The 14,793-nt window shown below is 34.1% G+C and overlaps 8 protein-coding genes across 8 annotated transcripts; 6 read left to right on the forward strand and 2 right to left on the reverse strand.

The window, feature by feature from the left end:
- Positions 1-125: 125 nt before the first annotated feature.
- NDAI0D01580 (transcription activator GCR1-like domain-containing protein) lies at positions 126-1,025 on the forward strand (the record flags this gene model as incomplete). Its single annotated transcript, XM_003669667.1, has 1 exon — positions 126-1,025. One exon carries the CDS (start codon positions 126-128, stop codon positions 1,023-1,025), a length of 900 nt encoding a protein of 299 aa, XP_003669715.1.
- Positions 1,026-1,155: 130 nt separating this feature from the next.
- On the reverse strand, positions 1,156-3,024 carry ERC1 (Erc1p; the record flags this gene model as incomplete). The annotated part of the gene is made up of 1 exon (XM_003669668.1): positions 1,156-3,024. One exon carries the CDS (start codon positions 3,022-3,024, stop codon positions 1,156-1,158), a length of 1,869 nt encoding a protein of 622 aa, XP_003669716.1.
- Positions 3,025-5,130: 2,106 nt separating this feature from the next.
- GRE3 (trifunctional aldehyde reductase/xylose reductase/glucose 1-dehydrogenase (NADP(+))) lies at positions 5,131-6,114 on the forward strand (the record flags this gene model as incomplete). The annotated part of the gene is made up of 1 exon (XM_003669669.1): positions 5,131-6,114. The coding sequence occupies one exon, from the start codon at positions 5,131-5,133 to the stop codon at positions 6,112-6,114; it is 984 nt and encodes a 327-aa protein (XP_003669717.1).
- A 318-nt stretch (positions 6,115-6,432) lies between these two features.
- On the forward strand, positions 6,433-8,712 carry RRM3 (DNA helicase; the record flags this gene model as incomplete). Its single annotated transcript, XM_003669670.1, has 1 exon — positions 6,433-8,712. The coding sequence occupies one exon, from the start codon at positions 6,433-6,435 to the stop codon at positions 8,710-8,712; it is 2,280 nt and encodes a 759-aa protein (XP_003669718.1).
- Positions 8,713-9,147: 435 nt separating this feature from the next.
- SLT2 (mitogen-activated serine/threonine-protein kinase SLT2) lies at positions 9,148-10,626 on the forward strand (the record flags this gene model as incomplete). The annotated part of the gene is made up of 1 exon (XM_003669671.1): positions 9,148-10,626. The coding sequence occupies one exon, from the start codon at positions 9,148-9,150 to the stop codon at positions 10,624-10,626; it is 1,479 nt and encodes a 492-aa protein (XP_003669719.1).
- Positions 10,627-11,038: 412 nt separating this feature from the next.
- YHI9 (Yhi9p) lies at positions 11,039-11,938 on the forward strand (the record flags this gene model as incomplete). Its single annotated transcript, XM_003669672.1, has 1 exon — positions 11,039-11,938. One exon carries the CDS (start codon positions 11,039-11,041, stop codon positions 11,936-11,938), a length of 900 nt encoding a protein of 299 aa, XP_003669720.1.
- A 941-nt stretch (positions 11,939-12,879) lies between these two features.
- ELF1 (Elf1p) lies at positions 12,880-13,317 on the forward strand (the record flags this gene model as incomplete). The annotated part of the gene is made up of 1 exon (XM_003669673.1): positions 12,880-13,317. The coding sequence occupies one exon, from the start codon at positions 12,880-12,882 to the stop codon at positions 13,315-13,317; it is 438 nt and encodes a 145-aa protein (XP_003669721.1).
- A 489-nt stretch (positions 13,318-13,806) lies between these two features.
- COX6 (cytochrome c oxidase subunit VI) lies at positions 13,807-14,283 on the reverse strand (the record flags this gene model as incomplete). The annotated part of the gene is made up of 1 exon (XM_003669674.1): positions 13,807-14,283. One exon carries the CDS (start codon positions 14,281-14,283, stop codon positions 13,807-13,809), a length of 477 nt encoding a protein of 158 aa, XP_003669722.1.
- Positions 14,284-14,793: the final 510 nt, after the last annotated feature.

A 14,793-nucleotide genomic window follows, 5' to 3' on the forward strand; every position in this document is an offset into this window, starting at 1 on the left:
CCATTCATTAGAAAGGTAAAGTTTTGTGACACTAAAATAAAGACGTCTACAATTATTTATGTTTTTCTTTGCCAATACACAACATTTATCAATGAATCAAACTAGTAGTGAATACAGGTCATTATATGAGTCAACTGTTTAGTGACAGTGGTTTTAATCAAAGGATGACAGAAGAATCAAGAAAAAAACTTGATCCACTGAAGACACTTGAACTGCTTATAGGGAAAATCAATAAGATGTCTGAAATTTGGGAAGATTTCACAAGGAAAAGTCTAGATGAAGAAAAAGTTCATAATTTTACCTTTCAAGAAAAACTGAAAACTCTAGAAGAAATATTTGATCTTATACAAGGTCAAAACGCTTCTATATTAATCGATGTCGATTTATTAAGCAGAAATCTGTTAAAAAGTGATATTGAGTCTAATAACATATTTGAACACAATGATGAGTATATCCCTTCAAAGGTAACTTCAGAGAGCAGACCTACCAGCCATCCATACCTAACCTTTGATATTGATGAAAACAATAATCTTGAATCCGACATTTCAAATATGGAACTTCTCGAATTTCCTACAAAAGGTTTTGAAGATTTAAATTTCCCAGTATCTTCACCGCTTGAAAATCATAACATTAATGTAGTTTCAGGACCATCATTAAACTGCACTGATGAAGAGGAGGATAGAGATAAGTTCCTTAACAAAAAAATTCAACTTGCTATGGCTGTTAAACCAAATTCAATTACAGAGTTATTCTATGAGTACGAGAATGTCCTAACACCTAAAGTTAAGGATATTCAAAAAAAATACGGTAAAAAGTGCTTAAAACAAATTACAAACATTAGAACTTTACAAAGGAGAAAAGCATTAGTCTCAGAGATTAAGAAATTTGCTAAACAAAACCGCAAATCTATAAAAGAGACATTGGAAGTCGCTGAATATATTAGATTGAAAAACAACAGAAGCGTTCCTTGGTTGTATAACAATATCTCTCATTTACTAGATGAATTGAAAAATGATTATCTATAACAGCAGACGATACCTTCAGTAAATTCTAATATAATTGAATGCTATTAAAAATGAAATATAAATGTATAGGAAAAATCTATATGTAAAATGGAATAATTTATAATGTGCGTTTCACTTTTTTAAGAAATCTTCAAACCCTAGTATTTTCTGCATTTCTTGTTCTGGCAGCATGAATAATGCTTTTCCAATCACAATGGAAGACGGCATAACCTTGACATATACTCATCATTATTAACGCGCATGTGATACCGTACCATAGCCCAGAAATACCCATATTAAATTTAAAAGCTAACAAATATGCCATCGGTATCCCAACACAATAGAATGCAAACAAATTAATATATCCACCAATTTTCTGTCTTCCTTGACCACGCAAACAACCAGCTGTTGATGCATTAAATGCATCAAATACTTGCATACAAGCAAGGATTGGTAGTGTTGAAACGACTAAAATCACCACATCGGATTCATTAGAGAATAATTTAGCGATTTTATCTTTAAATTCGAATATGATAAACATATTCATTGAAGAACAGACGAATGATAACAATAAAGCCATTTTGCAAGTGGTAATACAACTCTTATACAATGAAGCTCCAATGAAATTTGCTACTCTTGTACTTGTTGAAACAGAAATCGAGAATGGGACTTGATATGCCAATGATGCAACGGTGGAAACGATGGATTGGGCAGCAAGGGGAGCGGTACCAAGATGAGATGAGAAAATTGTTAAAATTTCGAATCCTAGGAATTCAGCTTCTACCATAATTATACCAGGTAAAGCTAAATTGAACATTTTTTTCCAATTTTTAAATACTTGACGTCTCTTAATTAATCCATTCCAACATTTTAAAGGATTGGCTTCATTCGTTGTTGTTGTTGTATATATGATTAATCCTAATGTCATTAACCAGTAATTTATTGCCACTGATAGGGGAGCTCCTAAATAACCGATCCCAATTCTCTTATCCCAAACAAGGATATAATTCATCAATGCATTTAGAGGAGCACAAACGAACAAAATAATTGTGGATGCATGAAATATCCCTTGACATTGTAAGAAACGTTTCCCACATTCGAAAAGGATAAACCCTGGTACACCAAATGCAGTAACTTTAAGATAATTTGCAGCCAATTTACATAATTCTCTCTCCGGTATCATCCATGATAATATTATTTCTGACCAACTAAACCAAATATACATGATTGGTAAGAATGCAAGAATGGTAATAACTGCACATCTTTGAACTAATACACCGACTAAATGATAATTGTTAGCACCATATGCTTGTGAACATAATGTGTCTAAGCACGTACAGAGGCCTTGTATGGCCGCTAAACCAGTGATATTTGCTGTCATAGAACCTAATGTTACACCACCTAATTCTTTGGTACCTAAATGGGACACAGAGAAGATTGATGCTAACGATAATGAATTTTGTAAGATAAATGTAAAGATTAATGGGAGAGCATTAAGGGCTATAACTTTACATTCTCTTTTGTATGATGTTTTTATTTCCTTACCTGATTGAATTGCATTGTTCCATGTGTTCATGATATCATTTGATGATTCTATTATACTTTCGAGGGAAGCGTTATCAGGATGTAAGACTTCGGTATCATCTTTTCTATTTAACAATTTATTATCTATCAATAATTCTCTCTCTTCTTCTAGTAGGGGTAATGAGTTTCGACGTTCTAACGAAATTCGCTTTGGATGCTCATTTTCAGTGGTACCGTAATCTGTTTGTAATTGAGATTCTGAAGCGGAGGGCGCGTTTTCTGGTAACAACGATTGATACTCTGTTATTTCTTCTTCATCTTGTCTGATGAAATGTTGGTCTTCTTGGTTACTATCATCAGTGGTATCCTCACTTCCTATCATTGACTCTGTAGGGATATAATCGGAAGGAACGAAGAGTCCTCCCTTACCAATACTAGTGGAATATATCACCGAGGACCTTCTTTCTGAAGTGGTGTGTACAAATTGTTTAGGCATTTTGTTTATCTCTGTTTATTACTTGTGTTATATGATAAACTGGAAAAGTGCTCAATGGTTTACTATGTCTTCTTTTTTTCTTTGATATTGGTCGTTTAATTCAATTTATCATCAAGATATTCCGGTGAGTACAACGCTTCTTTTCCTGCTTTTTTTCGATTTGAATTAGGTAGATAATTTCGTTATCCCTGATGATGATGTAGTAGTATAATCTTGAATATAGAAGGTATAATATATCCTGATGGTGTTTCGCTCGTTTTGTTCCCTGAGGGAAAGCTTACATGTATGAAATTTTTTCAGATTTCCTGGTTGCCAGTTCCCAAGATATTAATTACATTACATAAGTAATGTTGGAACACATGGGGAAAATATCAGGAAAACACGGCGCGAACGGCGGGAAAAATCTAAAATCTATATACATCTTTAATTTAACGTATTGAAGTAATAGAAGGTCTTGAAAGGTGAAGGAAATAGGATTCCAGGATATGTACGTATTGACTAGGCAGCTCTAAGCTTCCATTGATTCAGAAAAAGCAATCGTCGTGAAGAATATGCTCCTTTATTTGGTACAGAAGAGGTAGACACCTAAAAGGATTGTATGCGTTTTCCTGTTTTTTGCAGGCCCAAAACGGTTCTTGACTATCTGTGGATCACAGTCTGTCAGTCGCCACGAAATATAAAGTCTTGACAATAAATGAGGATATCTACACAATATAGCTCCAATAAACTATTTGATAGAATGAGCTATTCAATCTTGCATTTCTTCTTTCATGAGGCCGCGAACATATTTTATTCCTAATAAAGTTGAAAATTCTGTTTATATTTTCGTAAGAGATTGAGAATTAGAAGACACCATACGTAGGTTACTCATATCTTTTTCCTTTAATCCAGTGATCGCTTTTCAGGTGTGGAGTTTATAGACCAAAAATTACTTAGATGTGAAATACGTATTTCCGAACGTCTGGATCAGATAATGCCAAGGTTCAAGACAGATTACGTGCACATGGCTAAATTACGATCTGTCCTATAATCTCTCTATCCATCGAACTAACGTGTAACGACAATGTGTTTCGACTTTTTTATTCTGACAGCTTAATTAACTAGTTAGTTAGGTAAATACGTGCTCAAAAAAGAATCCATGTCTGATTCAAGTGGTACGCGCGTAAATTGGTGTCTCTACTTAGGCTCCCTTGATTCTGAACTTATTTAAGTCACCCAGAAACAACCCGGTGCGTATGGACTTTCCTCAATAGCATGAAGTCATTAGGATCTATATACCATCAGAATGGGCATTTGTATCAATTTCTCCTAAATATGCCATTTCAAATTATGGAGAGATTGCGCCAGAGTTTTTAGGTTACTGTGGGTTATTCAATCCAGACCGCTGTTATCTACACTGTGTCCCGAAATATTTTACAGTTTGGACCTAGCATTAAGAAGGTTATGTAAAGTAGGGTTAATATTGAGAAATTCAAAGTAGAGTGCGTCTGTGTATGCAGACTTAAACAAACAAACAAACAAACAAACAAAACATGCTAACTTCAGACGTTTGTTTTGTTGACACTTGATACGTGAAACTTGAAACTTGAAACTTGAAAGATAGGGCTTCTTCTAGCCTATAAATAAATAAATAAATAAATAAATAAATAAATAAATAAATAAATAAATAAATGAGGAGGTGTTTCTAAAGTCTGTTTATTTGTAGAGAAGTGGCAAGTGCCCACAGTCGGTCGACTCCCACTTAAGTACCGGCTATTAAAATCTAAGTCCGTCTTTGTTAACGTTGCACAGGGAAAACGCAGGGCGGAATTAACTGACGGGATCTTATTTTGGTATTCCTATTTCCGGCCCCCATTTTTTGGGCAGGCAAATTTGTGGGGGGGTGGGGGAAGCCGAAGGGGGCCGAAGAAATTCCGGACATTCCGTTGAAGCTGTCGAGAATTGTAACTGGAAATTTCCAATTGAAATTTCAAGAATATTTAAAGGGCCATGTAGTACTCTTTACCCAATCTACAGACATTAGATTTTCTTCAATTGCAGAACATACATATTTTTGTTTAACACTTCACATATAACTATAACTCAATAGCACAAATTCGGAAAGCAATGTCTGCTCTAGTTACGTTAAATAATGGTTTGAAAATGCCACTTGTTGGTCTAGGTTGTTGGAAGATCCCAACCTCCACCTGTGCTCAACAAATCTATGATGCCATCAAAGTTGGCTATCGTTTATTTGATGGTGCCACCGATTACGGTAATGAAAAGGAAGTTGGTCAAGGTATTAAGAGGGCCATTGATGAGGGTTTAGTGAAAAGGGAAGACCTTTTCATTGTTTCTAAATTATGGAATAATTTCCATCATCCAGATCACGTTAAATTAAACTTGCAAAGAAATTTGAAAGACTTGGGGCTAGATTATGTGGATTTATATTATATCCATTTCCCAATTGCTTTTAAGTTTGTTTCTCCAGATGAACGTTATCCACCAGGTATGTATACTGGGAAAGAAGATGAAGCTAAGGGTATCTTGACTGAAGAAAACGTCCCATTAATAGATACCTACCGTGCCATGGAAAAACTAGTCGATGAAGGATTGATTAAATCCATCGGTATTTCCAATTACAATGGTGGGTTGGTTGCTGATACCTTACGTGGTTGTAGAATTAAACCAGTCGCTTTGCAAATTGAACATCATCCATATTTGACTCAAGAAAAATTACTTGAATATTGTAAGATACATGATGTTCAAGTTGTTGCATACTCATCATTTGGACCTCAATCTTTCGTCGATTGTGGTCAAGAAATGGCTAAGAATACTCCACCATTATTTGATCATCCAACCATCAAGAAGATTGCAGACAAATATGAAGCCGTCACCACTTCTCAAGTTTTGTTGAGATGGGCCACTCAAAGAGGTGTGGCCATTATCCCAAAATCCTCAAAGAAGGAAAGATTATTGGAAAATTTGACCATTGATCAAAAAGTTACTCTGGCTGAAGAAGATTTGAGAGAGATTTCTGCTTTGAACCAAAATTTAAGATTTAATGATCCATGGGATTGGAATAACTCTAAATTCCCAATCTTCCAGTGATTATCGATATAAATTTAATGATAAATATAATGATACATATTTTCGTTTCTACGTAACTAGAGCTGTTTTATATTATTTTTACCTAATGAAGTAATAAACATTATTGTACATACTAAATTTTACGCGTCAATTTCAAAAAAAAACTGTAAACAAACAGTATATATAAAAAAAGTTATCCATAAACAAAATTACTGAAAACTTTACTAGTCTTTAAATAGTTGGAAAAGGATAGAAAAAAGCATCTATCCCATTTTATTTCAATTGACAATAATTGGATTCCTTTGTCATTGGTTTGGATTCACCTAAGGAGAAAACATTATGTACAAAAATGGGAATACCTCTAATGGAAAATCGTTAACAGGAAGAAGAACCGCTACGTCTTCTAAACCAAACCAGAGCTTCGCCATTTATAAAACAAAAGTTAAGCAACCAGCTGTCCTTAGACAGAAAACTTTATCTAGTTTTTTCTTCAAAACAGGTTCGCAATCTCCAAAGAAAGCCTCACACACTCATAGTCTCACGGAAATAGTTCGTTCCTCAGAAATAGAAAGCTCGTCTCAAGTATCTCATGAGAAAGAAGGTGATGTTAATCATCCGATTGATTTAGATAGATTTAGTGGTCAAAGACCATCTTTACTTTTTGATTCCCAAGGATCTTTTGATGAAGAATGCGACCCTGACGCAGAAATAAAAAAATTAATAAACGTTCCAAAATTGAATAATTTTAAAGAAGTAACATTATCAAGATCGCCTAGTTTCCAAAGGTCAACAAGTTCACTCAGTCACCACGTAGTTGAAAATGACACAGACGATGATAATGATTTGAAAGATATCACAAAAATTAAAGCTGGATCTCGTCAATTATCATTCACAAGCACACAGTCAGCAACACTTGCTTCTGAAAACACTCAATTAAACTTTTCTCAAAGCACACAAACATCTATATTAAGTCAATCTACTCAAGTTCAACGATCATCTAAAAGGTCAATCTCACCAACAAGGACTTCCTCATTCCAAGGATTGAAATTATCTGCCCCAAAGAGAATAAAACCAATAGTAAGACAAAAATCGTCATTGAGTTCAACAGCTTACGGTAGATTAACACAAGAATTCAAATTAACGAAAGAACAAGAATTGGTAATTGATCTTATTATTCGTAAGCGCCTCAATGTATTTTATACAGGGTCAGCTGGTACAGGTAAATCAGTGATTTTGAAAACAATCATATCCAAATTAGGATCAATCCATGGTAAAGAAGCCATAGCTATTACTGCTTCCACTGGGTTAGCTGCCACTACTATTGGTGGGACTACTTTACATAAATGGGCAGGTGTCGGATTAGGTGACAGGAGCGCAGATCAATTAGCGAATAGTATTCAAAGAAGAAAGGATGTCTTAAACTCATGGAAAAATACTAGAGTCTTAATTATTGATGAAATCTCAATGATTGATGGGCTGTTTTTAACTAAATTGGAAACCGTTGCTAGAACTGTTCGGAGAAGTAATAGACCTTTTGGTGGAATTCAATTAGTTTTAACTGGTGATTTTTTTCAATTACCACCTATTCAGAAAAGAGATAGTCCAGTGCTTTCACAATTTTGTTTTGAAAGTAAAATGTGGTCACAATGTATTCAAAGAACTATTTTGCTGACCAAAGTCTTCAGACAGCAAGATAACGAATTAGTTGATATTTTGAATTCTATTAGATTCGGTGAAATTGATCAAACTATGGCTGCTCAGGTTTATAATCTGAAAAGAAAAGTTAATTATGATGATGGTATTGCTCCAACAGAACTATATGCAACAAGGAGAGAAGTAGAAATATCAAACAGTCGACAATTGAAAGAATTACCAGGTATTGAGCGTAGGTACGAAAGTGATGATGCAGGTACTCCAGAGCTCATAAAATTATTAGATTCCTCTCTAATGGTAGAGAAAATAATTACGTTAAAGGAAGATGCCCAAGTCATGATGTTGAAAAATAAGCCTGAAGTAAATTTAGTTAATGGGTCATTGGGGAAAGTCTTGTTTTTCACCACAGAAAGGTTATATAGGAAGATGATGGAACTTTATCGTGGAGTAGATGATGATGTAATAATAGATATGAAAATGGTTAGCCGAGCCATTGGCGAGCGTACGATTTTAGATAATAAACAATTCTCTCAAGATGTTGCATCGCGACCAAGGAAGAGATTACCAATATTACAAGAGCTTATTAACCTTGCTATGACGGAAACACGACGGGAAGAAGTCTTACCGTTTGTTAGATGGTCTGTCGGACAAGGTAAAGTACACCATGATATAGTTTTGCGTGATGTTTTCCCAGTAGATGTACCTGGTGATAAAGTAGGGTTACAAAGGACCCAGTTACCAATAATGCTATGTTGGGCATTATCCATCCATAAATCGCAAGGTCAAACAATACAACGATTAAAAGTGGATTTAAAGAATATTTTCGAAGCTGGTCAAGTATATGTTGCATTGTCAAGAGCTGTTTCCAAAGAGCAACTACAAGTGTTAAATTTCAGTCCAAGTAAAATCCGTTCCAATGACAAAGTGAAAGAATTTTATAAGAAACTAGAAACTGTAACTCCATAAATATTAAATAAGCTGCATACATTCAATCCTGCTAAGGACAAATAACATATACTACTTCAGAGCTATATATATCCTATATATTCTTCCTTCCATCCAAGAAAGAGGCTTTTTCTTATTGTCTTTTTGTGTCATACGGAAGTTTTCTAATAATAGAAACACAAATTTGTATGGCGAAAGGGAAATCTGGCAAAATTATACTTTTGAAGAATATGGAAAAAAAAAAATAGATCAACTTCATAAGAGAAGATATAAGAAGGACGAAAGTTACCAACCTATACCGCTTAGAACGTACTGTAAATCATCAACCAATTACTCCTTAATTTTTTGTTTGTTTTGAGCTATATTTTAAACAAATTATATTCGAGCATACATATATTATTCGAGTGACTAACCGTTGAGAAAACACAAAACTACATATTATATTACAAAGACAATATGGCCGAAAAGATCGATCGACACTCATTCAAGGTATTCAACCAAGACTTTACAGTGGATAAACGTTTCCAGTTGATAAAAGAAATTGGTCACGGAGCATATGGTGTAGTATGTTCAGCAAGGTTTGCAGAAGCTGTCGAAGAAACGACTGTAGCCATTAAAAAAGTAACTAATGTCTTTTCAAAGACTTTATTATGTAAGAGATCATTACGTGAATTGAAACTGTTAAGACATTTTAGAGGACATAAAAATATTACTTGTCTTTATGATATGGATATTGTATTTTATCCCGATGGATCATTCAACGGGTTATATTTATATGAAGAATTAATGGAGTGTGATATGCACCAAATTATCAAATCCAGTCAACCTTTAACTGACGCGCATTATCAAAGTTTTATTTACCAAATACTTTGTGGATTAAAATATATTCATTCAGCAGACGTATTACATCGTGATTTGAAACCAGGTAATCTATTAGTAAATGCTGATTGTCAGTTAAAAATATGTGATTTTGGTTTAGCAAGAGGGTTTTCAGAAAATCCAGTAGAAAATAATCAATTCCTAACTGAATATGTGGCTACAAGATGGTACCGTGCTCCAGAGATTATGTTAAGTTATCAAGGTTATACAAAAGCTATTGATATTTGGTCTACAGGTTGTATTCTTGCTGAGTTTCTTGGTGGTAAACCTATTTTCAAAGGTAAGGATTATGTTGATCAATTAAATCGAATATTAGAGGTTCTTGGGACTCCACCTGATGAGACTTTAAGAAGAATTGGTTCGAAAAATGTGCAAGATTATATCCATAATTTAGGTTACATTCCCAAAGTCCCATTTGTTAACCTCTATCCAAATGCGAACCTTCAAGCACTTGATTTATTAGAAAAAATGCTAGCGTTTGATCCACAGAGAAGAATAACGGTTGATGAAGCATTAGAACATCCCTATTTGTCAGTATGGCATGATCCATCGGATGAACCTGTATGTAGTGAGAAGTTTGAATTTAGCTTTGAAGTTGTCAATGATATGGAAGAATTGAAACAAATGGTCATTGATGAAGTACATGATTTCAGAAAATTTGTGAGGAAACCTTTGTTGGAAGAGGAAGAACAAGCAAAGCATCAAGCTCAATTACAAGCGCAGCAACAGGCACAAGTTCAAATGCAACAGCAACAACAAGCTGAACAACAAGCCCAACAGCAGATACAAGGGTCAATAAATGGGTCTAATTACTCACAACAAATGGGGTTCCAATCTCCAATACAATCTCAAATGAATGATAACGTTGTTGGAATTGATTCACAAGGTTTACCACGGCACGATACAGACTTCCCACCTCCTCCACAAGAGAACCTCTTGGAATCGCCGGCGAATTTCAATATTGGTGGTACCAATGGCAACGAACAGGATGCAGGGGACGCATTTTTAGATCTTGAGAAAGAATTGGAATTTGGATTGGATAGGAAGTACTTATAATGATGGAACTTTTGAATTTGCAAGATAGATAAAGGTATATAATGAATGTACGTTAAAAACAACTACACATAGATACGAATAGCGAATTATTATGTATCTAAACACTGACGCTCTGTTTATCAGAGCGTTCGAAGTAAATATAAACGTTATACTGTTTTGTAATTGACTCATCAATTGTTTGTGAGTCAGAACTTCTAGCTGCCTAAACTTTGACGTCCATACTGTAGGAAAATGTTGGCTCGGTACAAATTGTACTGCACAATATACACAGACTATATTGAAAATCTATCAAGTATAAATATCTCTGCTAGGTCCACCATATACAAGTATATTACAGGTTTTGTATATAAATTGAATCAATACTTGAAGCTGCCAAGATTTATTGTCCTCGAAGAACTGAACTAAGCCACCAATGACAATTACTGTGCCATTCAAGCAAATCGATGTTTTCACTGCTGTTCCATTCAAAGGGAACCCTGTAGCAGTAGTAAACTTTTTAGAGACACCTGAAGCAGAAGTGACTACGCAACAATTACAATCCATTGCTAAATGGACCAATCTATCTGAAACCACCTTCCTTTTTGCACCATCCAATAAAGAATACAATTACAAATTGAGAATCTTTACACCAGCAGCTGAATTACCATTTGCCGGTCATCCAACGATCGGTTCGTGTAGAGCGTACCTTGAATTTACTAATCAATTGAATTCAGGACCTCAAACAATTTTACAAGAATGTGGTGTAGGTATTGTCCCATTAAAATTCGATGAAGAAGGGAAAATTTCATTTCAAGCTAAAAAGACAGAAGTTGAAGAAATTTCACGAGAAACTGCTAGTGATTATGCTAAGGCATTAGGCATTCATGCTATTGAACCACCTAAGTTATTACAAGTGGGACCAGCATGGGTGGTATATTTAGTTTCTAATGCTGAAGCTGTCATTGATTTAAATCCTGATTTCAATTTTTTGAAACAAGTGTCTGATAAGGCGGGTCATACTGGTGTTATTTTAGCAGGTTCAAAGAATGATGGTAATTCTGGGGAACAATATGAGATGAGAGCATTCTATTGTCCAACCATTAGTGTCCTGGAAGATCCAGTATGTGGTAGTGGATGTGTTGCATTATTGAGATATCTACAAGAAATTAAAAACTACCAAAAGACGACGTTAGTCAATGTTACTCAAGGTATAAGATTATGTAGAGATGGTCATCTTAGGGGACGTATTGAAATTGATGAAAAAACCAGTCAAATTTCTTATCATGTCGGTGGAGATGCTGTGACTGTTATCAATGGTCAAATTTCTATTTGATTTCCGTATATTTTATAGATAGTATACAGATCAATGTACGATTTCAGCATGTAAAATATGTTAACAGATTGTGTATAGCAACTTTTTTTGTCAGCTTTGGGAGTAAAAAATGACAGAAAATTGGCAAAACAATCACTCCTCGTTTGCATTAAAATACGAATAATTGAAGAATAACCTCAAAAGTCATTCTTCGTAAAATACTTAACGTCACAACATTTCCGGTAGTTACCAAGGGAAGGGGAAAAATATATTGATAAAAAATAATCATGGCTGTACCAAGAAATCTTACGAAGCCATATAATGTCCGCATTTCTCGTTGTCGTACCAAGAAGGAGTGGAAGAACTCCATAAGTAGTAGCAGACAAATTGAAACTGATACAGTTTCCATAGCTTCATCATTTGAAACAGTTCAATTAGAAACAACTTTTGAACTGCAGAATAAGGAAAGGAATCTTCAAAAATTAAGGAGACTCAAGGAAGAATTCTATTCTTCTTCTTCTCTGTCATCATCGAACATAAAACAACCTAAATTAAGAGCAAATACAAAAACCTGTTCTAAGGATAAAGACCAAGGAAATATAGTTACCAATAAAAATATGTACTACTTTACTAGGGTTCGATTACCCAAAATATGGAACTTCAAAATTGGATTATGATAGACAACGGGTATGTGTCATTATATTATTATTATTATACGCACTATATTATTGAAAATGATATAAATTTATTTTATTTTATTTTATTTTGTGACGTGCCATTAAAGTAGTGTAGTGAGACGGGTAATCCCTCAGTGAATGAAATTTTGATAGAAAAAGTGTATTACATAAAAGAAGTTGAAACTTTTCAGAATATTAAAGAGAGTTTTAAAAATAGTACAAATTTAGTGAAGAAATATCAGAGGAGTGACGGATAAAAATAGTAATACATAACAAGAAGATAAAATGGGTAAAAGAAAGAAATCATCTAGAGGACCAGTTAAGAAGATTGTTCAAAAATTGAATACGAAATTTAATTGTTTATTTTGTAATCATGACAATTCAGTATCATGCACATTAGATAAGAGAAATAGTATAGGTTCATTACAATGTAAGATATGTGGCCAAAGTTTCCAAACTCGTATAAATGGCTTATCACAGCCTGTTGACGTGTATAGTGATTGGTTTGACGCTGTAGAGGAAGTTAACGAGGGGAAAGGAAGTGAATCTGAAGATGAAGGATCGAGTAGTGATTATGAAAGTGAGAGTGATGAGGGAGCTATTGGCACAACAAACGGTGGTGTTGCTGCAGATTCTGATGAAGAAGAAATAGATTCCGATGAAGAGAGGATAGGAAATGTGAAACGTGGTAGAGGTGCTGTGGTAGATAGTGATGATGAGTAAACGAAATGAATTAATTAATGAAACTCGCTTCTGTATCAATACGTATTGTCATATATCATGATTGAACTAAGTTAAAACATAAAATAATTGCATAAAAAAGATAACTTTCCTTGATAATAGAATTTTTTTACGAAAAACATCAGATCAATTCCATTATTGCAAGAATATATTTTACGAATTATAGAGAGTTAATTTGGATTACGAAAAGAATAATCAAAGAGGCTATGATTTGAGTTTTCAATTATTACCAAGAAATTGACATTCTCGTGATTGCAACTCAATACTTAGGAACAGTTATATATTTGAATAAATTTAATATTATAATTAAAAAGGTTTTTAATTAAACTTTTCTATGTTTTTCTTTTTTTATAATAGAAAATTTGAGGGATACATATGTTTCTAAAGAAGAATAAATAATAATAGTAATAATAATCAGCTTAATGATGAATAAAATATAATATAAAGAAGAAAAGAGAATAGCTTGCGCCCCTAAGCAGTAGTTTCTGATTTCTCAGCAAATAATTCTTCTTTCAATGGAACACCCAATTCTTCTCTAACGTCTTTCAGTTCATCCAAATAAGCCTTATATTGGTCTTCATTTTCCACTTTAAATTTCAAAGCTTCAAAAACCCTCATAGCAGTAGGTAGATCATTAACTCTTCTAGCTGCTCTCAATGCTTTTTCCACTACAGCAGGAGCAGGGACCAAATCGTAAGAGAAACAATTATTCAATACTCTTTGTACTTCGAATAAGTCATAAGCTTCATCGAATTCCTTTTCATATCTTGCAGTAAATTCTTCGAATGTTTCTTCATCTCCATGCGATGAATACTTTCTTATCTGTGAACCTGCCTTTGTTGCAAGTAATAATTTGGAGTTTAAAGGAGTAGCAACGAAGGTTTTAGAGGCTTGAGTTAGAAGCGTTCTCTTTAAAATTGGTGTTCTAAGCATATATCTTGAGAGCATGGTTATATATTTATTAGTTGATAGCAATTGGTTTTTTCCTCGTTTGTATATATATTCCTCGAGAAAATGAATCAGTATTCTGGATGTTTCTCTTTCCCTTTAAGTAGATAATGACAAAATGATATTTTCTCTAAGATAATACGATAAGAACTAGTAATAAAGAAACAATATAATCTATCAAGCTGTATTTGGTAATAATAATAATAGAGACAATATGAAAAGATGTGTACTTTTCAGATTAGCCAATTGTCAGCGGGATCTTTGTCAAGGAGTTTTCGTCGCTTGTTCTCTAGGCATAATCTAGTGTATATAGTCTAGTCTACCTTTAAATTTCATGCCTTTTTCTTCGGCTTTAACTGACGGCGACGGGGAAAANGTACGTTTTTTTATGGACAATTCTTAATCACCAAGTCACATGATCTGGGGAGCCTGAGGGCTGGGCGCTATTTTCNCTCTCTCTCTCTCTCTCTCTCTCTCTNTATATATATATATATATATATATATATATAT

Source organism: Naumovozyma dairenensis, chromosome 4 (assembly GCF_000227115.2).
Source record: "Naumovozyma dairenensis CBS 421 chromosome 4, complete genome".
Classification (NCBI taxonomy): Eukaryota; Fungi; Ascomycota; class Saccharomycetes; order Saccharomycetales; family Saccharomycetaceae; genus Naumovozyma; species Naumovozyma dairenensis.